Below are 24,197 nucleotides of genomic sequence, written 5' to 3'. Positions count from 1 at the left end.
CCTATGTGTGTGAGAGAGAGACTGTGTGAGTGGGCCTATGTGTGTGAGAGAGAGACTGTGTGAGTGGGCCTATGTGTGTGAGAGAGACTGTGTGAGTGGGCCTATGTGTGTGTGTGTGTGAGAGAGAGAGAGAGAGACTGTGTGAGTGTGAGAGAGACTGTAGCATGAGACTGTGTGAGCGTGTGAGTTTGTGTATATGTGTTAATATGTATATACTCTACAACCATTTTTTTGTTGTGCTGTGTGTAATGCAAGGCTGAGGTGGCGAGGCGGAGCCGGAGGGGGACGGGGCTGACCCAAATGGGGCGGGACTGAGTCAGAGGGGGTGGGGCTGGGCTGGGCCATATAAATTTCCAGGGCTGGTCTGGTTTCCCAGTCCGGCCCTGTCTGTGATAAAGCAGAGTGAGGCATATAAGCAGCTGTACGGTGGCATGCAGCCTCTGTGATAAAGCAGAGTGAGGCATATAAGCAGTTGTATGGTGGCAAACAGCCTCTGTGATAAAGCAGAGTGAGGCATATAAGCAGCTGTTTGGTGGCATGCAGCCTCTGTGATAAAGCAGTGAGGCATATAAGCAGGTGTATGGTGGCACGCAGCCTCTGTGATAAAGCAGAGTGAGGCATATAAGCAGCTGTGTGGTGGCATGCAATTTGTGTTATATTGCTGGAAAATACCACTGTGATTCAGACTCAAACATTACAGATTGTGGGAAGTGAGGCTAGATAAAAACAGGAGTCAAGTCGAGCAGGAACACATGGAAACTGAGTTCCTGCACTATTTTTGCAGGAGGAACTAAGTTCCCTCTGGACAGAGAACAGAAACACTTCAGTAAACAGTGCAGTTGGTGGGAGGAGCTGGAGCACAGTCTGGTAAGAGAGATAGTGAGATACTCTAGTAATGGGCAGTAACACTTCCTACAATCCACTAAATGTAAGCCTGTCAGCGGTCTTGCTGTGTGATCACCCCGCAATGTGTGAAACACATGGTGCTTTCATTACTGTGTGTCTTTCTCTGGGGTTATTTAGCTCCCCTTAGCAGAAATAGAACTATTGCACCTAAAGTGGATGAGACTCTGTGACAGAGGAGGAATCTCATGCCAAAGGCAACCATTCAACCCTTCATTGGTTTTAATTTGCTTTTATTAACCAAAGTGTAGAGATTATAAATAGATGGATTATATAAATAAACAATATTAATTGTGAAAGGACTGGAAGTCTTAGTAAGTTACCACACTTATTTGTAGTACTTGACCCCTGGATAAAAAGTTGTGTAGCTTCACATAATGGTCTCTGGACATAGGATGGACAGACTTAAAGTGAAGGTCAAGTTTAGCAGACTCACTGACGCCGTTGTATACATTATAAAAAATTAGCTGTACTTTAATTCATCATTTTTTTGAGTTATCAATATTTTATACCTTTTTTTACCTTTAAAACTGCCTCCGATGCACTTCTTTCCTCCACCCGCCATTTTTACAAATTGATCGACAGCCGAGTCCTATGTAATACACCAATGGTCATTACTCCCCCGGGGTGTTCAGCCCCTTTTGTTCAACGTCACGCTATCGTTTAGAGGATGCGTATAACCCGCAATCACCCTGCTTCTTCATCATGCTCGTGCTAATTCATCATGCTCATTCATTAAATACTGTTGTGTCAATAGCGATATTGCAGGGTTTTACGCAGTTCAACTCACGATCGTGAATGCGCTTTGGGGCGACGTAGAGAGCGGGTGGGACCGCTGGATACGTCACACCAGGAGAACAAGGAAGTCATGTCGGGGAGGAGTTGGCATTGCAACGGTATACATTTTTGTAACCAATTAATTTAAATAACAAGAGTTAAAATAGAAAAAACAAAAGTTAGCGACTATATTAATGCGCTATTTATACATGCATTGATGTAGTCAACAACTGTAAATTTGACCTTCACTTTAAAGTTTAATTAAACTTTCATGATTCAGATAGGGCATATAATCTTAAACAACTTTCTAATTTACTTTTATCATCAAATTTGCTTTGTTCTCTTGTTATTATTAGTTGTAAGCTAAACCTATGTAGGCTCTTATGCTAATTTCTAAGCCCTTGAAGGCCACTTCTCATCTAAATGCATTTGACAGTTTTTCACAGCTAGAGGGCAATAGTTCATATGTTTCATATAGATAACACTGTGCTCATGCACGTGAAGTTATTTAAGAGTCAGCACTAATTGCCCGAGAGGCAAGTCTGTCAAAGATCTGAAATAAGGAGGCAGTCAGCAGAAGCTTAGATACAAGGTAATTACAGAGGTAAAAATCGCCTAGATTACGAGTCTTGCATTAGCCTTAAAAAGCAGTGTTGAGAGGTCCCAACGCTGCTTTTTAACGCCCGCTGGTATTACGAGTCTGGCAGGTACAGGTGTACTGCTCACTTTTATTCTGCGAATCAAGCATACCGCAAATCCCCTTACGTCAATTGCGTATCCTATATTTTCAATGGGATTTTCCTAACGCCGGTATTACGAGTCTTGGAAAAAGTGAGCGGTACACCCTCTCCTGTCAAGACTCCTACCGCATTTAAAAGTCATTAGTTAAGAGTTTTATGGGCTAACGCCATAACATAAAACTCTTAACTAAAGTGCTAAAAAGTACACTAACACCCATAAACTACCTATTAACCCCTAAACCGAGGCCCCCCCGCACATCGCAAACACTTAAATAAATTTTTTAACCCCTAATCTGCCGACCGGACATCGCCGCCACTGTAATAAATATATTAACCCCTAAACCGCTGCACTCCCGCCTCGCAAACACTAGTTATATTTTATTAACCCCTAATCTGCCGTCCCTAACATCGCCGACACCTACCTACATTTATTAACTCCTAATCTGCCGCCCCCAACGTCGCCGCCACTATATTAAATGTATTAACCCCTAAACCTAAGTCTAACCCTAAGTCTAACCCCCCCTAACTTAAATATAATTTAAAATAATCTAAATAAAATTAAATAAATTATTCCTATTTAAAACTAAATACTTACCTGTAAAATAAACCCTAAGATAGCTACAATATAACTAATAGTTACATTGTTCCTTTAAATGACGTCATCCTAATAAGTGTAGTTAGGTGGCGGCGACATCGGGCGTGGAAGATTAGGGATGAATACATATAATGTAGGGTTCGGCGATGTTGGGGGCAGCAGATTAGGGGTTAATAATATAATGTAGGTGGCGACGATGTCGGGGACAGCAGATTAGGGGTTAATAAGTGTAAGAATAGGGGTGTTTAGACTCGGGGTTCATGTTAGGGTGTTAGCTGTAAACGTAAAATGTATTTCCCCATAGGAATCAATGGGGCTGCGTTAGGAGCTGAACGCTGCTTTTTTGCAGGTGTTAGGTTTTTTTTCAGCCGATTCTGCCCCATTGATTCCTATGGGGAAATCGTGCACAAGCATGTTTAGCCAGCTCACCGCTACCGTAAGCAACGCTGGTATTGAGGTGAGACGTGGAGCTAAATTTTGCTCTCCGCTTCACTTTTTTGCGGCTAACGCCGGGTTTAAAAAAACCTGTAGTACCAGCGTTGTTTGTAGGTGAGCGGTGAGCAGAAACTAAGCGTTAGCACTGCAAGCCTTACCGACAAAAACTCGTAATCTAGCCGTATATTTCTATAACAGTGCTGGTGATGCAAAAGTGGGAAATGGTAAATAAAGGGATTATCTTTCTTTTTAAACAATAACATTTTTGGCGTTTACTATCCCTTTAATTTAATCTAACTCAGGAAAAAAAATGCAAATAGTTCTACTCTTTCATTATTTTCATTACTAAAATGTTTTTTTTTTTAATGCATTGATACTTTTAAATACATTTTAGTAAAGTCATAAGCTTTTTTTTTTTCTTTCTTACCTCTTCACCAGTTGCCTCCATAACGCCATCTCCCCTATGAGAAGATCTTTTCTCAATATCTCGTGCTCGGAGTCCTTCCTTCACAAACCCAATATCTGACAGCAGTTCTGTAAATTGTCTCTTCAAGCTGGCTATTTCCTACAGCAAAAAAGAGGCAATTGTAACAATGCAGTAAAATAAACCCTTTGTACTGAGCTCCTAAGTTAGAAGTCATATTCTGGCAGTGCTAAGGTACTAAAAATAAACATAGTGTTGCATAGTGTGGCACAGTTTAAAACTGAGGTGTGTGGTATTTATAGGCTTTTGAGGTTTGGGAAACTTTGCCTCCTCCTAGTAGGAATGTATATCCCATACGCAACGGCTTGTGGACTCTCACCACCTATATGAAAGAAATATGAATGTAAATAACAGATGACTTCATATATTTTGTAATTAAAAAGATAACTAAAACTACATCTCTGTTTTCAAGTTTAGCCCACCCTCTCGGCTTATGTAGAACATAACATACATATACAGTTAACGCCAAAAAATATTGGCACCCCTCACAAAAATGAGCAAAAAATAGTATAAAAAAAACAAAAAAAAAACACACTCTTTGGTTCTACATTAAAAAGGCCTGGAGGACACCAATAAACGTTTGTGGCTCAGATACTGGATACAGGCATGTCTTTATTACCAAAGAAGATATACAAGATCTATACCACACCACTTACAATGATGGTGAATGCAGGTGATGTGCATAAAGTTTTGTTAGAATTCCAGAGCTTTTGTGATCAAAGCTTGCTTTAGATGTGAACTGTCAACTTGAAGTGCTTCACTGGTCTCCATTGTTTTTCATGAGCACATACTGAGATATACTTGGGAGTGTACACGTATATTGAGCACTATGTGTATGTATATATATATATATATATATATATATATATATATATATATATATATATACACACACACACACACATATATATATATAAATGGTTACAAACATTTTTTTGCAAACACTGCTACCATATAGTGATATAGTGCTCAAGACAAATATTCACTTATCCTGATACAAATGGATTTGGGCTTTTCATGGAAGCCTGTATTCTACACATGATATCAGATATGTACAAAAATAGAAATTACCTGGCTGTGTAGTACAATTTATAAAAAATAAAAAATACCTGCAATATTCTGGACGATAAGAAATTGTCCCTGCAAAACTGGAATCCAGCACGAGGGCTCTCTTTTATGACTGAACTCCATGCCTAATGGTACAGAGGAAAGTTTACAAGATTAGATAGAAAACTAAAACACTCAGCAACAATTAGCAGCAAAGTAAACTTCTTCTTAAAAAATATATAGCTCAAATTAGATGCTAACCAGAAATGAGGCTCCGCCTACACTTTTTAGCTGACAGTTTTAGTATATACATTAGGTATATCAGCAATAAATTAAAACAATTAGGAAACAGGTGTTTGTTTTCAGTAGCTGTGACAAGATAACTACAGGGATTTGTCAAGCCTTTATTTGAAGCCACAAGGGCTACATTTATTAAAAGAATACAAAACCCAATTTTTTTCTTTCATGATTCAGATAGAGCATGCAATTTTAAGCAACTTTATAATTCTCTTATTATCAATTTTTCTTCGTTCTCTTGCTATATTTATTTGAAAAAGAAGGCATCTAAGCTAAGGAGCCAGACAATTTTTGGCTCAGACCCTGGACAGCATTTAACCACCAATAAGCAAGAACAACCCAGGTTGTGAACCAAAAGAGGTGGCAAGATCAGTCCTCCCCAACACTTGCTCATCCGAGGTAACTGACGTTTCCTGCTCTAGCACAATTAGTTGCGCTGGAGCAGGGGACGGCAATGCTGCACATTGCCTAAACCTGCTGTTGGATTTGCAGTTTCTAGGGAGTGCAGGGTAAGCACAATTTTTACACAAAAGCAAGTGGTTAATATTTTAAAGTGATTGAAAAGATTAATAAACAAGTGCCCGGTATCTAAAACTAATCTTAAAAACAGGGGCATTTTCACCATTGTAAATGTGTACCCATTCGAGCTAGCTCAGTATCGAGATGAAAAGATATGCTAAAGAGCAAAAGAAAACACAGAGACTTTTGGTTCGATTGTTCTTATCAATATCTTTATTGTACTTGCAGAATTGTCTCGATGATCTTCTTTAAGATTGTATTATGTATTTTAAAAAACTAATAAAGATTTCAACAACAAAAAAACACAAAAAAATACAGGGGCACTTTCATTCATTAAACTTTACAATGGTCCTCCCCCCGCATCTCCTGCTCTATTTAGCACAGCGATGACGAATCCGGCTTCCTCCAATCGTAGCGTACCCCCTTTGGCATCCAACTCGTGGGGCATGCAATGATTGGAGGAAGCCAGATTTGTCATCGCTGTGCTGACTACAGCAGGAGATACAGGCGGAGGATCGCCGGTCTGTTTTCCATAAAGAAAGCTTCATTGTAAAGTTTAATGAATGAAAGTGCCCCTGTTTTTAAGATTAGTTTTAGATACTGGGCACTTATTCATTAAATTTTACAATCACTTTAAGGAAGGTGAAATTTACCTGTGCTTGCAACATTCTACTCAGCGACTGGTTAGCTCAGAGCACAAGCTTATTTATTACATCTGTCCAAAACTGGTCACAGTAAAGGAGAACATGGATTCTACCAATCTTTTTAAAAGGTGTATCCCAGAACTGATGTTTATTTGCAAAACCTTGTAAATTATGCTTACAAAATGGCAGCATTACATGATTACAAATCAAATAATCTATTTTGCTATTGAGTGAAATGTTAATATATATTATGATCATTTATTGTGACCCTGATGAAGGTCTCTGTCTGCCAAATCTAACAATAAAACATTCACTTACTTTGTAACCCTGGAGCAGAGCTAAATGGTCACTGTTTGCCACGGCAAACTCTTGCTTTTTCTTGTTAGCCTCTTCCTTTTTCTCCCAGGGGCAAACCTAACAAAGAAAAAACAGAACGCCAGCATTTCAAATAAAACATAAAATGCTGTAATGTGTTAGAGCATTGTATTATTGCGCTATACCTTGTATATAACTATGTGCTTAAACCTTGCAGCTCTGCCCCTGTGGGCAGCAAACTTTCTCTCTCGGAATGTGGTTTAATCTGAGTTAATGAAACCGATTATTGCTCCTATGCTTAAGCAGAGAAAATTCTGAAATTCAGGTTTTGTTCCTTCTTACCATAATACTAAGGTTGCTTTTTCTTTGTGGTCAGTTATGTACAACCTGTATAATTGAGTTGTCAGGCTATGTATTGCTAACAGTCTTGTTAGAGATGACTGAGAGAATCTTTAAGCATGTGATACTGATCTTTCTATATGATAAGTTATATATCATCCACGGTGCTCTGACAAAATGCAGAAGGACATTTGGCAGACGGACATTTGGCAGACGGACATTTGGCCGACAGACAGAAAGCTAAAGAATGTTCCGATTTCGGCCGAGGGCAGATACGTTCCAGAGTGCTCTGTTCTAATCAGAGCCTCGAGCGCCGCAACTGCCTCTGGGAACCTTACCATGGGTCCCAGACCGCACGTCTTGTAATTCTCTGTCTGGGAAATTATCTATCAAATCTATCTATTTATCTATCAAATCTATCTATCTATCTATCGTATCTATCAAATGTATCTATTGCATCTATTGATCTATCTATCTAATCTATGTATCTATCTATCAAATCTATCTATCTCGTGGCCGGACTGTTATCTGACAGCCACTTGTGTTTCGGCCAAATGTCCGTCGGCCAAATGTCCGTCGGCCAAATGTCCGTCGGCCAAATGTCCCTCGGCTAAAAGTCCGGCCACAATCATCCACAGCATTTTATTCAGCAGTGGGAAACAATAGACAAACACACACACACTCGGAAGTTAGAATTATTGTCTTAAAAATTATATTTTTCAAAAGATTTATTTGTGTGTGTGTGTATATATATATATATATATATATATATATATATTTATATTATTCCTAAATCAACAAAGGTCAGCCTTGAAACCATTTTTATTTTTCAAGAAAGCATGTGAAGTAAGAGTTTTTAAACCAGTATCAGTTGTGTCCTCCTATTAAAGCCCACTGGCTGATAGTCAATGAATACTGGTAGGAAGAACCTAATAGCTACTTCCTGTTAATAGATTTGCCAGCTGTCCACCACAAAAATACTACACAATCTCTAGGTGACTGGGCACAATGGTAGCTGGGGTCATACAATGCTCCCTCCCAAAAGCCCCCCACTCTGTATCCAACCATGTATATTTTCACAACTGAGCAGTCATTTTACCACACGGCTGCCAGTAACATATAAATGAACCATTTTACTTTCTCAGCTGCTGCACCACAAATAAACAGCAATGATTTGACCCCCTTAACTGTCACTTATTTCTTTCTGCTACATATTTGTAATGCATTGTGGCATATGAGGCATTTTACTTTAAACTAAAACCCATGGACAGTAAAATATGTTTTTTAAAAATGGACATTTAAGTGTCCAGTATTTTTGTGAAGATTTTACTGGACAGCCTGCTAAATTACTGGACAGTTTGGTTGAATGCTGGGCAACTGTCAACCCTAACTATTAATCACCTTTGGTGGATACATACTTCCTGTTAATAACCACTAAGTATACTAGTTTAAATGTACTCACATTTTTATTAAATTATTTTTCAGGCAAAAATGCCTACTAGTTTAAATGCTGCTCTTTAGGTTAGTACAGTATCTCTCTAAAGAAAAGGATAGAATGGTTCTGTCTTGGGGCAATAATAGTTAATAAATGCAGTTTAGCTGTGCTCTGTCATAAAAGGACATGAAACCCAAATTATTTTCTTTCATGACTTAGAAAGACCATGCAATTTTAGACAACTTTCCGATGTACCTCTGTTATCTAATTAGCTCCTTTATTGAAAAGTATATATAAATAGGCTCAGTTAATGCTGATTGGTGGCTGCACATAGTTGCCACATGTGCATTGCTATTTCTTCAACAAAGGATATCTAAAGAATGAGGCAAATTAGATAAGAGAAGTAAATTGGAATGTTGTATAAAATTGTTTTCTCTATCTGATTAATGAAATAATTTTTAGGGGTTTTATGTCCCTTTAAAGGAACATTTCATTTTTATGAATTTCAGAATGGATGCAAAAAAATGTTGAACATCAAAGCTTTACAATACCCGTGTTACATGACCCATTGTAACATTATTTAATTTTGTTCTAAAAGGAGCACACAATTAGCCCTTGGCTATTTATATATAACATATTATATCTATATAAATACATTTGTATAATAATGAAGAACCCTATTTGTATTCTTTTAAACAAAGATACTTACAAAAGGTGACTTAAAGGCTAGGCTAGCAGCAATGGTGAGTGCAGGGTCAAGACATCTGAAGATAGCACCAAAGAGCATAAGTTTCCCAATTCTCACATCAACTGGAAGAGAAGCCAAATGATACCCCAGAGGTGTAAGCTTCTCCTCTTGTGTCAAAGCTCCAAGGTCCTGAAGTCGCAGTTTTGAGGCATGAAGTGACTCCACGTTGGGGGGCTCAATTAATCTCCCCAGGACTGATTCTAGACGGCACTCAGAAAACATCTCTAAAATTTTTATCCTTGAAAGGGAAGTTAAAAAAAAATAAAAAGAATCTTTAAATGTTTCACAAGATCTGTGTAAAACTTACATAGAAAAAGTTTCTACTAAAAAAAAAATACCAAAAAGTGTCACCAGTCAAGGGATATTGCTACTAGACAAAAAAGCCTAACTTCTTACCTGTCTACTGTATTTTCAAATACTAGGAAATTTTAAGCATTGTATAATTCCACCCAGTCTTGAAATTTCCAGGAACCATTCCAAATTTGGGACCTTAGTTCAAATATTATAACCTCATTTAGTGTTCCAATTTCTCAAAAAAAGCCAATAAATACCCACACATACCCTCAACTACCAAAACCCTGCCCATGACTGACCGGCTCCCCTTGGAGCAACTAAACCTAGCTCTCTCAAAATAACTCTAGACTTAAAGGGACAGTATACACTCATTTTCATATAACTGCATGTAATAGACACTACTATAAAGAATAAGATGCACAGATACTGATATAAAAATCCAGTATAAAACTGTTTAAAAACTTACTTAGAAGCTCTCAGTTTAGCTTTGTTGAAAAGGTAGCTGGAAAGCCCACTGCAAGTGGGAAATAAGACACTCCCCCTCCCCCTTCTTTTGCATATGAAAAGACCCTTTACACAAACAGGAGCAAGCTGGAGTAGGTAGCTGACAGTATTCTCATAAAACTTTGGGGCTTGGTTAGGAGTCTGAAAATCAGAGCAATGTTATTTAAAAATAAGCAAAACTAAACATTTAAAAAAAAAAAAAAACTTCATGGGCTATATAAATAGATCATCTATAAAACATTTATGCAAAGAAAAAATTAGTGTATAATGTCCCTTTAAGATTGTCAAGCTGATATCAAACTTAGGAGCCAGGGTTTTTTGAATATGTAGAATTTAAAAAAAAAGAAAAGAAAAAGAGCCAGAACTAAAATTCTGTGCATGGGCGTCCACATTCTGGAGAGGGTACAAACAAAATATGATCAAGGGCAAAATGTGCAGCAGGTGAGAGTTGCCTGTGCTGCCTTTCATTTTAAATTTGATGGCTCACTGGTATCAAGAATGACTCAAGTGGATGCTTATGTCTGTATAGATGGAGTACAATTCCAGTGAGGCATCTGTCCCTTTTTATCCCCACTCCAGTCTCTCAGTAATCTGTGAATCACTGGGTCCTCAAATTTGCCAAGCCTTGATCCACACCAGACCAACACCACCCCCAGATTGGTAATCCCCACCCCTTAGGTTCTATCCCTGTAAATCGTTTTAAACATGCTATGAGATTTGTTGAATTAATATATAAATAGTTATGTTTTTTAGCTAGTATCACTGTTTTAAGTTTTTACTCAAATGTGAAAAATGACAAATTCCAAATGACCTCATACATGTACAGTATGGGTAGTAAACTGCTAGAACGTCAAAAGAAATCATTTTGCATTTTTATTGAACAAAAAGAGCTTTTGTTTATGCCTATTTAAAATTCTCATTTAAATGTTAAAAATTCAAAGAAATTCCTGTCTTGTAAATAAAAAAACAAAACCAAAACATCAAATGTGTATTTACAGATTGACCTTTAATGGGTTGCACCAAATAGATAAAGACTTTTTCTACCTGTATCACTAAGTTGAATGCACGGACACATCCCACCCATACAATTTAGCACTGTTGATACTTAATAAAGTACAATGTAAATGCTAGACACTATTTATGAAAACAAAGAGAATTAGGGGCGGTTTGTATGATGCTAATTAAGTAATCATTGACACATTACACACCACCTCTTGCTCTCTAAGCAGATGAGGGCTTGAAAACGGGTGCATGGGATATGCACAGCAAATGAGTGAATAATGCTGAAACAGTGATAACTTTACTAAAGCATTTTTATTAATACAAATATATCACAAAAATGCGTCTATTTCAAAATGAAATGCACTTACGCACATTTCGGTTTTAACTATTATGTCCCTTTAAATGATAAAATTAACAATCACATTGCGGTAACTTATATCTGCTAAAGAGTTTGGGTATTTTCTTTCTTTTAAAAAAACAGACAGAACATGCAATTTTAAACAACTTTCCAATTTACTTAAATTATCTTATTTGCTTAGTTCTTTTGTTATCTTTTGTCTAAAAGCATATTTAGGTAGGCTTAGGAGCGGCAATGCACTACTGGGAGCTAGCTGGTGATTGGTAGCTGCACATATATGCCTCTTGTTGTTGGTTCTACCAGTAGAGTATTGCTGTTTCTTCAACAATGATACCAATTGAATGAAGCACATTTGATAACAGAAGTAAATTGGAAAGTTGTTTAAAATTGTATTCTCTATACAAATAATGAAAGAAAAAAAGAGAGGGATTAGTAGTTCAGACTAAGTGCTATTGCATTGTCTTTTTAATTATGCAATTGTTGATTATACAAAGCTACTGTATTTACTGGTCCTTTAAGAGACACATGCAACCCAGTTTTCTTATACTTTAAACATCATTCAAAACTATGCACTTTTTTGGAAACCTGGGAATTGTACTTCACCAGTGAGCATGAATATAGAAGTATCAGTTATTCACACGTATGCATTTCCTGCTTTCAGTTTATATATAACATAATTTATGCTTACCTGATAAATTTATTTCTCTTGTAGTGTATCCAGTCCACGGATCATCCATTACTTATGGGATATATTCTCCTTCCCAACAGGAAGTTGCAAGAGTCCACCCACAGCAAAGCTGCTATATAGCTCCTCCCCTAACTGCCATTACCAGTCATTCGACCGAAAACATGCAGAGAAAGGAAAACCATAGGGTGCAGTGGTGACTGTAGTTTAATGGAAAAATTACCTGCCTTAAAGTGACAGGGCGGGCCGTGGACTGGATACACTACAAGAGAAATAAATTTATCAGGTAAGCATAAATTATGTTTTCTCTTGTTAAGTGTATCCAGTCCACGGATCATCCATTACTTATGGGATACCAATACCAAAGCTAAAGTACACGGATGATGGGAGGGACAAGGCAGGTACTTAAACGGAAGTTACCACTGCCTGTAAAAAACCCTTTCTCCCAAAAATAGCCTCCGAAGAAGCAAGGTATCAAATTTGTTAAATTTGAAAAAGTATGAAACGCAGACCAAGACTCCGTCTTGTAATCTGTTCAACAGAAGCCACATTTAAAAAAGGCCCAAGTGAAAACCACAGCTCTAGTAGAATGAGCTGTAATCCCTTCAGGAGGCTGCTGTCCAGCAGTCTCATAAGCTAAATGAATTCTTTGAAGAAGGATTAGGATACAAGAATGGAACAACAATCTCTTGAGTGATATTCTTGTTAGATACCACCTTAGGTAAAAACCCAGGTTGGTACACAGGACTACCTTATCCGTACGGAGAACCAGATAAGGAGAATCACATTGCAACGCAGATAACTCGGAGACTCTATGAGCCGAGGAAATAGCTACCAAAAAGGAACTTTCCAAGATAGAAGTTTGATATCTATGGAATGAAAAGGTTCAAATGGAACTCCTTGAAGAACCTTAAGAACCAGCTTTAAGCTCCATGGCGGAGCAACATTTTTAACCACAGGCTTGGTTCTAACCAAAGCCTGACCAAATGCCTGAACGTCTAGAATACCTGCCAGACGCTTGTGCAAAAGAATAGACAGAGTAGAAATCTGTCCTTTTAAAGAACTAGCTGACAACCCTTTTCTCAAAATCATCTTGGAGAAAAGATAATATCCTGGGAATCCAGACTTTACTCCATGAGTAACCCTTGGATTCATAACAATAAGATATTTACACCATATCTTATGTTAAATTTTCCTAGAGACAGGCTTTTATGCCTGTATTAAGGTATCAATTACTGACTCGGAGAAGCCATGCTTTGATAGCATCAAGCGTTCTGTCTCCAGGCAGTCCATCTCAGATTAGTTATATTTAGATGGTTGAAAAGACCCTGAGGTAGAGGGTCCTGTCTCAGAAGCAGAGACCATGGTGGAAAGGATGACATGTCCACCAGATCTGCATACCAGGTCCTGCGTGGCCACACAGGCGCTGTCAAAAGCACCAAAGCACTCTCCTGCTTGATCTTGTGCAAACCCCTCCGGAGGGAATTCCCACTCCCCCGGATGAAAAGTCTGACGACTTAGAAAATCTGCCTCCCAGTTCTCAACACCTGGGATAGGGATAGCTTTTAGACAATAGTGAGTCTCTGTCCAGTGAATTATTTTAAGACTTCTAACATTGCTAGGGAACTTCTGTTCCCCCTTGATGGTTGATGTAAGCCACAGTCGTGATATTGTCCGACTGAAATATGATGTACCTCAGAGTTGCTAACTGAGGCCAAGTCTGAAGAGCATGGAATATCGCTCCCAGTTCCAGAATATTCATTAGAAGGAGGGTCTCCTCCTGAGTCCACTATCCCTGAGCCTTCAGGGAGTTCCAGACTGTATCCCAACCTAAAAGGCTGGCATCTGTTGTAACAATTGTCCCATCTGACCTGCGGAAGGTCATACCCTTGGACAGATGGACCCGAGATAGTCACCAGAGAAGAGAATCTCTGGTTTCTTGGTCCGGATTTAATAGGAGAACAAATCTGTGTAATCCCCGTTCCTCTGGCTGAGCATGCATAGTTGCAGTGGTCTGAAATGTAGGCGTGCAAACGGTACTATGTCCCTTGCCGCTACCATTAAGCCGATTACATTCATGTACTGAGCCACCAAAGGGCGCGGATGGAATGAAGAACACGGCAGAAATTTAGAAACTTTGACAACCTGGACTCCGTCAGGTAAATTTTAATTTCTACAAAATCTATCAGAATCCCTAGGAGGGAAACCCTTGATATTGGGGATAGAGAACTCTTTCCTTGTTCACTTTCCACCCATGCGATCTCAGAAATGCCAGTACTACGTCCGTATGAGACTTGGCAACTTGGGTGTTTGACGCCTGTATCAGGATGTCGTCTAAATAAGGGGCCACTTCTATGCCCCGCGGCCTAAGGACCGCCAAAGTGACCCCAGAACCTCCATAAAGATTCTAGGGGCTGTAGTTAACCCAAAGGAAAGAGCTACAAACTGGTAATGCCTGTCTAGAAAGGCAAACCTGAAAAACCGATGGTGATCTTTATGCATCGTAATGTGAGGATAAGCATCCTTCAAATCCATTGTAGTCCTCTATTGACTCTCCTGGATCATAGTTAAGATGGTACGAATAGTTTCCATCTTAAATGATAGAATTCTAAAGAATTTGTTTAAGATCTTTTAGATCCAAAATAGGTCTGAAGGTTTCCTTTCCTTGGGAACCACAAACCGATTTGAGGAAAACTGTGTCCCTGTTCCTCTATTGGAACTGAATGGGTCACGTACACAATGCAAGAATGTCTCTTTCTTTATCTGGTTTGCAGATAAATGTGAAAGGCAAAAACTCCCCTTTTTTGGGGGGGAAAGCTTTGAAATCCAGAAGATATCTCTGGGGTATAATTTCCAATGCCCAGGGATCCTGGGCATCTCTTGCCCACGCCTGGGCGAAGAATGAAGTCTGCCCCCTATAGGATCCGTTACCAGATAGGGGGTCCGTTCCTCATGCTGTTTTAGAGGCAGCAGCAGGCTCCTTGACCTGCTTATCTTTGTTCCAGGTCCGGTTGTCTCCAGACCGCCTTGGACTGAGCAAAAGTTCCCTCTTATTTTGCCTTAGAGGAAGTTGATGCCACACCTGCCTTAAATTTTCGAAAGGCACGAAAATTAGGCCTTTTTTGTCCCTTGATTTGGACCTGTCCTGAGGAAGGGCATGATCTTTTCCTCCAGTGATATAAGTAATAATCTCCTTCAAACTAGGCCTGAATAGGGTCTGCCCCTTGAAGGGAAGTTAAGTAGCTTATTTATTAAAGTCACGACAGCTGACCATGATATAAGCCATAGCGCTCTGCGCGCCAGTATAGTAAAAAACAGAATTCTTAGCCGTTAGTCTAGTCAAAGGAACAAAGGCATCAGAAAACAAAGGAATTGGCTAGCTTAAGTGCTCTAAGCTTGTCAAATATATTCATCCAATGGAGCCTGTAAAGCCTCATCAAGAGACTCAAACCAGAACGCCGCAGCAGCAGTGACAGGAGCAATGCGTGCAAGGGGCTGCAGGATAAAACCTTGTTGAATAAACATTTTTTATCCATTGGATCTAAAAAAGCACAACAGTCCTCGCCAGAGGTAGTGGTACGCTTAGCTAGAGTAGAAACTCTTCTCTCCACCTTAGGAACTGTCTGCCATAAGTCCCGTGTGGTGGCAACTATTAGAAAACATTCTTCTAAAAAATAGGAGGGGAAGAGAACGGCACACCTGGTCTATCCCATTCCTTATGAAAAATTTTAGTAAACCTCTTTAGGTATTGGAAAAACATAAGTACACACCGGCACTGCATATTATTTATCCAGTCTACACAATTTCTCTGGCACTGCGATTGTACACATTCATTCAGAGCAGCTAAAGCCTCCCTGAGCAACAAGTGGAGGTTCTCAAGCATAAATTTTAAATGTAGAAATATCAGAATCAGGTTAAATCATCTTCCCTGAGTCACAAATATCACCCACAGACTAAGCATATTGTGAGGTAGTATCAGACATGGTTCTTAAAGCGTCTGTATGCTCTGTATCTACCCCCAGAGCTGTTTTGCTTTCCTTTAATTTCAGGTAGTCTGACTAATACTGCTGCCAGTGTATTATATACAACCTTTGCCATGTCTTGTAAAATAAACGCTATGGGCGCCATTGATATACTTGGCGCCATTTGAGCGTGAGTCCCTGGAGCGGGAGTCAAAGGGTCTGACACGTGGGGAGAGTTAGTCGGCATAACTTCCCCCTCGACAGAATCCTCTGGTAAAATAAACGCTATGGGTGCCCTTGATGTACTTGGCGCCATTTGAGCGTGAGTCCCTAAAGCGGGAGTCAAAGGGTCTGACACGTGGGGAGAGTTAGTCGGCATAACTTCCCCCTCGACAGAATCCTCTGGTGATAATGTTTTTAAATACAAAAAATGATCTTTATTGTTTAACATGAAATCAGTACATCTGGTACACATTCTAAAATGGGGTTCCACCATGGCTTTAAACATAATAAACACAGAGCCTCCTCTATGTTAGACATGTTAGAACTAATAAAGAGACTAGTAAGCTTGGAAAACACTTTAAATCAAGTTAACAAGCAAATATAATAAACGTTACTGTGCCTTTAAGAGAAACAAATTTTGAAAAACAGTGAAAAAAGGCAGTAAATCAAACGAAATTTTTACAGTACATGTAATAAGTTAACAGAGCATTGCACCCACTTGCAAATGGATGATTAACCCCTTAATGCAAAAAACAGATAAAAAACAAAACAAAAAAAAAAACGACATTTTTTTAAACAGACACAACAAAACTGCCACAGCTGAGCTGTGGATTACCTTCCCTATAACTGTTTCTATGCAAAATTTAAGCCAGCCATGTGGAAAAATTAGGCCCCAATAAGTTTTATCACCAAACATATGTTAAAAAACGATTAAACATGCCAGCAAACGTTTTTAAAACACATTCTTATAAGAGTATGTATGTCTATTAATAAGCCTGATCCAGTCGCTATCACTGCATTTAAGGCTTTACTTACATTACTTCGGTATCAGCAGTATTTTCTTAGTCAATTCCATTCCTTAGAAAAATATATTACTGCACATACCTTAGCATATATCTCTATCAATCAGCCTGGTACCAGTCGCTTTCACTGCATTTAAAGGCTGTACTTACATTACTTCGGTATCAGCAGTATTTTCTTAGTCAATTCCATTCCTTAGAAAAATATTTTACTGCACATACCTTATTTGCAGGAAAACCTGCACGCCATTCCCCCTCTGAAGTACCTTACTCCTCAGAATGTGTGAGAACAGCAACTGGATCTTAGTTACGTCTGCTAAGATCATAGAAAAAACGCAGGCAGATTCTTCTTCCAAATACTGCCTGAGATAAACAGCACACCGGTGCCATTTAAAAATAACAAACTTTTGATTGAAGAAATAAACTAAGTATAAAAAACCACAGACTCTCACGACCTCCTATCTATGTTGAGACTTGCAAGAGAATGACTGGTAATGGCAGTTAGGGGAGGAGCTATATAGTAGCTTTGCTGTGGGTGGACTCTTGCAACTTCCTGTTGGGAAGGAGAATATATCCCATAAGTAATGGATGATCCGTGGACTGGATACACTTAACAAGAGAAATATATTTTAGGGATTTAGAGTCTAACTGTGTATTGAGAATGGCTTATATCAGGGATTTACAGATTCTGGGAGCCATAACGTTAAAAAATGTCCTTCTAGCTCCTAATGTGGAATTATTCTATATGTAACTATATATAACTAATACAAACTAATATAAAACATGTTGCAAGATATATAACTAATACAAACTAATATAAAACATGTTGCAAGATATATAACTAATACAAACTAATATAAAACATGTTGCAAGATATATAACTAATGCAAACTAATATAAAACATGTTGCAAGATATATAACTAATACAAACTAATATAAAACATGTTGCAAGATATATAACTAATACAAACTAATATAAAACATGTTGCAAGATATATAACTAATACAAACTAATATAAAACATGTTACAAGATATATAACTAATACAAACTAATATAAAACATGTTGCAAGATATATAACTAATGCAAACTAATATAAAACATGTTGCAAGATATATAACTAATACAAACTAATATAAAACATGTTGCAAGATATATAACTAATACAAACTAATATAAAACATGTTGCAAGATATATAACTAATACAAACTAATATAAAACATGTTGCAAGATATATAACTAATGCAAACTAATATAAAACATGTTGCAAGATATATAACTAATACAAACTAATATAAAACATGTTGCAAGATATATAACTAATGCAAACTAATATAAAACATGTTGCAAGATATATAACTAATGCAAACTAATATAAAACATGTTGCAAGATATATAACTAATACAAACTAATATAAAACGTTGCAAGATATATAACTAATACAAACTAATATAAAACATGTTGCAAGATATATAACTAATGCAAACTAATATAAAACATGTTGCAAGATATATAACTAATGCAAACTAATATAAACATGTTGCAAGATAATTATATAACTAATACAAACTAATATAAAACATGTTGCAAGATATATAACTAATGCAAACTAATATAAAACATGTTGCAAGATATATAACTAATGCAAACTAATATAAACATGTTGCAAGATAATTATATAACTAATACAAACTAATATAAAACATGTTGCAAGATATATAACTAATACAAACTGATATAAAACATGTTGCAAGATATATAACTAATACAAACTAATATAAAACATGTTGCAAGATATATAACTAATACAAACTAATATAAAACATGTTGCAAGATATATAACTAATACAAACTAATATAAAACATGTTGCAAGATATATAACTAATGCAAACTAATATAAAACATGTGGCAAGATATATAACTAATGCAAACTAATATAAAACATGTTGCAAGATATATAACTAATACAAACTAATATAAAACATGTTGCAAGATATATAACTAATACAAACTAATATAAAACATGTTGCAAGATATATAACTAATGCAAACTAATATAAAACATGTTGCAAGATATATAACTAATGCAAACTAATATAAAACATGTTACAAGATATATAACTAATACAAACTAATATAAAACATGTTGCAAGATATATAACTAATACAAACTAATATAAAACATGTTGCAAGATATATAACTAATACAAACTAATATAAAACATGTTGCAAGATATATAACTAATACAAACTAATATAAAACATGTTGCAAGATATATAACTAATACAAACTAATATAAAACATGTTGCAAGATATATAACTAATGCAAACTAATATAAAACGTTGCAAGAATGGGAATTCTTTCTAAACATAATGCGTTGAGAATAAAAGTACATCAACTTCCCCTCTTAAATATATAAGTACCAGTTTCTAAAGATTTTTTTACAATATAAGATTAAAGGGACAGTCTAGTTAAAATTAAACTTTCACGATTCAGATAGGGCATGCAATTTTGAACAACTTTCCAATGTACTTTTATCATCACGTTTGCTTTGTTATTTTGGTATTCTTTGTTGAAAGCTAAACCTAGGTAGGCTCATATGCTAATTTCTAAGCCCTTGGAGGCTGCCTCTTATCTCAGTGCATTTTGACAGTTTTTCCACAGCTAGACAATACTAGTTTGTGTGTGTCATATAGATAGCATTGTGCTCACTCCCATAGAGTTATCCAGGAGTCAGCCTTATTGGCTAAAATGCAAGTCTGTCAAAAGAACTGATATAAGGGGGCAGTCTGCAAAGCTTAGATACAAGGTAACCACAGAGGTGAAAAGTGTATTTATATAACTGTACTGGTTATGCAAAACTAGGGAATGGGCAATAAAGGTATTATCTATCTTTTTAAACAATACAAATTCTGGTGTAGACTGTCTCTTTAAACAAACATGCAAAGAAACAAAATAATAAAACCCTCTGTAAAAGCAGCAACCTCCTAATAAGAATTGACACAATACCAAGATACATCACCTGATTAAATATAAACAGCTTTAATTTATACGTTTAATATATTTGAGACATAAAATGTGGATTGATGCACTTTTTTTTTTGTCCCCGAAAGAAATGTTTTAAGTCCAATGTCTCTTTAATTTTCCACAAATGTATTTTGTGCTCAAAAATAGTATTGTAAATATTCAGCCAGCAATGACAGTACAGACTTACGGTCTATAAGCTTAGTTTATATTATACAGTTTAAAGGTGTGGTATTATATATTATATGCTAATATAAAATATAGTGTTTCATATAATGACTCCACCTAACAATATAGTAAACCCTTTTTTATTCTTTTACGAATCCCTTTCTGATACTGAAGGAGATCATATCCATAGCTGACATTTATTTTATGTATCAGTCTTTACTGAAAATGTATACGGTTTGTAAAGGAATTGCATAAAATGTAAAGAGGGACATACTGAAAGAACAGGCAACATAATGATCAGCTGCTGAGTACAACAACACTTCTACAACAGGTGGTCAAATGCTGTCATAGACCCTTCTCTGTCCAATTACTCCTCACTCCACCTGGGTGTCTCTAATGTTATCACATGAGATGACTTCTTCCATTGGTATTGGAACTTACAACCTATCGATTTCCTTTGTATCTCCCTTTACAAAATGTAATTGCTAAATGATTACATGGCTGAGTCCCATTAGGGACAATAAAGTGAAAATTAAACTTGTATGGTAAAGATAGAGCATACAACTTTCTATATTACTTCTATTATTTAATTTGATTTGCTTTCTTGGCATTCTTTGCTAAAAAAGCATACCTAGGTAGGTTCAGCAGTGCACTACTGTCACCTAGATTCTAATTGGTGGCTGCACACATGTGTATATATATATATATATATATATATATATATATATATATATATATATATAAATATATATACATACACAGAATTGTAGAATTAAGCAAGCACTCACTGGTCTTCAGGTATCAGTGACAAAAAAGGCTTTATTTAGTGTAACGTTTCTGGACTAGATGCTGTCCCTTCCTCTGACAGCAACAAGTCCCAAAACATCACACTAAATAAAGTCTTTATGTCACTGATGCCTGAAGACCAGTGAGTGCTTACTTCTACAAATCTGTATTCAATTACTGCTATAGCACCCTGGCGGATATCGTTTGATGGTGGGAGTGCATACACACTATTAGTTTTGTATATCACAAATCACACAAACATGAGTGCGTTTACTTAAAAGCGCATCATAAGAAGATAACATTGCATATTTCTTAATTAAATGTTCTGCACATAGCAGAATATGTTCTATTTATTCTTAAAGTGATATGTAAATATGTATCTGATGGATTTTTGCACAAATATATATTAACATATATATATACATATATATATATATATATATATATATATATATATATATATATATATATATATATATATATATATATATATATATAAATATATATACAGGTACCAATATATATAAGAATATCTATTTAAAAATACACAGAACATATTCTGCTATGTGCAGAACATTGGAATGTGACACATGTATAGTAAATATACAGTATAACACTTTATTCAATTTGAATATTGCATAAACTTGTATATCTATATATGTATATATATGTATGTATGTGTTTATATGTATGTATATATATATATATATGTCTGTAAACACATAAATACACATATAAATACATATGCACACACATACTAAAAATGTATATGTACAGTATGTGTGTATATATGTACATATATACACATATACATATTTAGCCATGTGTATGCATGTATCTCTATTTTAAAGCCCTTTGCATGCCTTTTTTTTTCTCTCTAACACCTTTGAGCCTTTATAACTTTCTATTGAATTTTTCTTTAAATAATTGATACCAGTGCTATTATGTGTGTAACTGTACTGTTAAATGTATTTTGATGTGTTTTGTGCAACTTTCTAACCAGAGCTTTGAGGTCACAGTAATCATTCTAGCGTAAATCGCAATTGCGCTGACACGTTCACAATTACTTCCAACATGTAATATGGGCAGAATTTAACTTGCATGCAAACGGCCTCAATAACCCGATATCACTTGCACACAAACAATAGCGCTCCACTTGTAATCTAGCCCTATATATGGGGTTTGTTAATAGTTAGAGTAAATTTAGAAAGAAGAAAAAACAGTATGAAGATTAAATATACACACCCTCTTATATTTGTCATCCCCCTAGGAGCATCTTTTTCTCCTTTCTTGCCCTGGGAGTGACTTTCTTTTCTCATGCTCATTTGCAATTTTATACAGATATTGTCCTACTCTCCCTTGGGTGTGTTTCTATCTTCAGCATTGTATGGCTGTCTCACTTTGTCTTTTCTTGCCTTGACAGTGTGTGACTGCCTTACTCTCACCTCCCTCATCCTGTCTGACTCTTCCCTAACCCCACAGTCTTTACCAACGCAAATCTTTATGTTTAGATTTAGTTGCAGCTATAAATTCCACCTATAGAAATCTTGTAGTAAAATAAGTTGAATATAAGGATCCAATTCTCAAACATTCACTGGCATGGCATAAAATCATCAAGCCAACCGTTCAGATGTATACTTACTCATTTATTTAAAAAAAAGTAAAAGGACTGTACTACCTGGTGGCCCCAACAAGATGCCTCTCATACACCTAGATTACAAGTTTTGCATTGCGGCTTTTAACGCTGAAAAAAAACACAATTTATGCTTACCTGATAAATTTATTTCTCTTGTGGTGTATCCAGTCCACGGATCATCCATTACTTGTGGGATAGAGAACACTTTTCCTAAGGAGAATATCCCACAAGTAATGGATGATCCGTGGACTGGATACACCTAACAAGAGAAAACATAATTTATGCTTACCTGATAAATTTATTTCTTTTGTGGTGTATCCAGTCCACGGATCATCCATTACTTGTGGGATATTCTCCTTAGGAAAAGTGTTCTCTATCCCACAAGTAATGGATGATCCGTGGACTGGATACACCTTACAAGAGAAATAACAAATTTCAGCGTAAAAGCAGGAACGCATATTACGAGTCGTGTTGGTATATCTATTCCGCAAGCATTTTAGCCTGTAACGCAACGTCAATCCCGCACTCAAAAAAATGATTTTCATAGCGCCGGTATTACAAGTTATGCGGTGAGGCTAAAATGCTTGCGTTAGAGCCTATACCGACACGATCCATACCGCCATCTGAGAGCAGTAGTTATGGCTTTTGTGTAACAAAAATATTTCACAAAACTTAACTAAACTGTTACAAAGTACACTAACACCCACAAACTACCTATTAACCCTTAAACCTACACCCGCCTGCATCGCAAACACTATATTAAACTTATTTACCCCTATTCTGCTGCCCGCGCACCCACATCGCGGCTATTAAATAAATCTATTTACCCCTAATCTGCCGCCCACCCACATCGCCAACACTATTTAAATATATTAGCCCCTAAACCCGCGCTCTCCGACATCGCCACCACTATAATAAAGTTATTAACCCCTAATCTGCCGCCCCTGACATCCCGCCACTAATAAAAGCTATTAACCCCTATTCCACCGCTCCCCGACATCGCCGCTACTAAATAAAGTTATTAACCCCTAAACCTCCGGCCTCCCACATCTCTGCCACTAAATAAACCTATTAACCCCTAAACCGGCAGCCCTTCCACATCGCAAAACACTAAATTAAACTATTAACCCCTATACCTAACACCCCCTAACTTTAAATTAAAATTACAATATAACTATTTAAATAAATAAAAATAAGTTTACCAAAAATAATAAACACTAAAATCACGAAAAATAAAAATCACTTAGATTACAAAAAAATAAACAAAATTATCAAAAATAAAAACAATTACACCTAATCTAATAGCCCTATAAAAATAAAAACACCCCCTAGCCTACAATAAACTACAAATAGCCCTTGAAAGGGCCTTTTGTAGGACATAGCCCTAAAGAAATCAGCTTTTACCTGTAAAAAAATACAAAGTCCCCCCCAACAGTAAAACCCACCACCCAACCAACCCCCCAAAATAAAAA

General features: G+C 36.7%; 1 protein-coding gene across 1 annotated transcript in view; it reads right to left on the bottom strand.

The window, feature by feature from the left end:
- DHX57 (DExH-box helicase 57) overlaps positions 1–24,197 on the bottom strand; it is a 170,851-nt gene that overhangs the window by 53,196 nt on the left and 93,458 nt on the right. The window contains exons 17-20 of the mRNA XM_053711925.1: positions 9,240–9,516; positions 6,760–6,855; positions 5,044–5,127; positions 3,878–4,015 (exon numbers count right to left, since the gene is read on the bottom strand). Of these exons, the coding sequence (XP_053567900.1) occupies positions 3,878–4,015; positions 5,044–5,127; positions 6,760–6,855; positions 9,240–9,516 (595 nt within the window). The remainder of the gene's footprint in view (positions 1–3,877; positions 4,016–5,043; positions 5,128–6,759; positions 6,856–9,239; positions 9,517–24,197) is intronic.

The sequence above is a fragment of the Bombina bombina genome, chromosome 4 (genome assembly GCF_027579735.1).
Source record: "Bombina bombina isolate aBomBom1 chromosome 4, aBomBom1.pri, whole genome shotgun sequence".
NCBI lineage: Eukaryota > Metazoa > Chordata > Amphibia > Anura > Bombinatoridae > Bombina > Bombina bombina.
The sequence above is the reverse complement of the archived record's forward strand: the minus strand, read 5'-3'. Positions and strand labels throughout refer to the sequence as shown.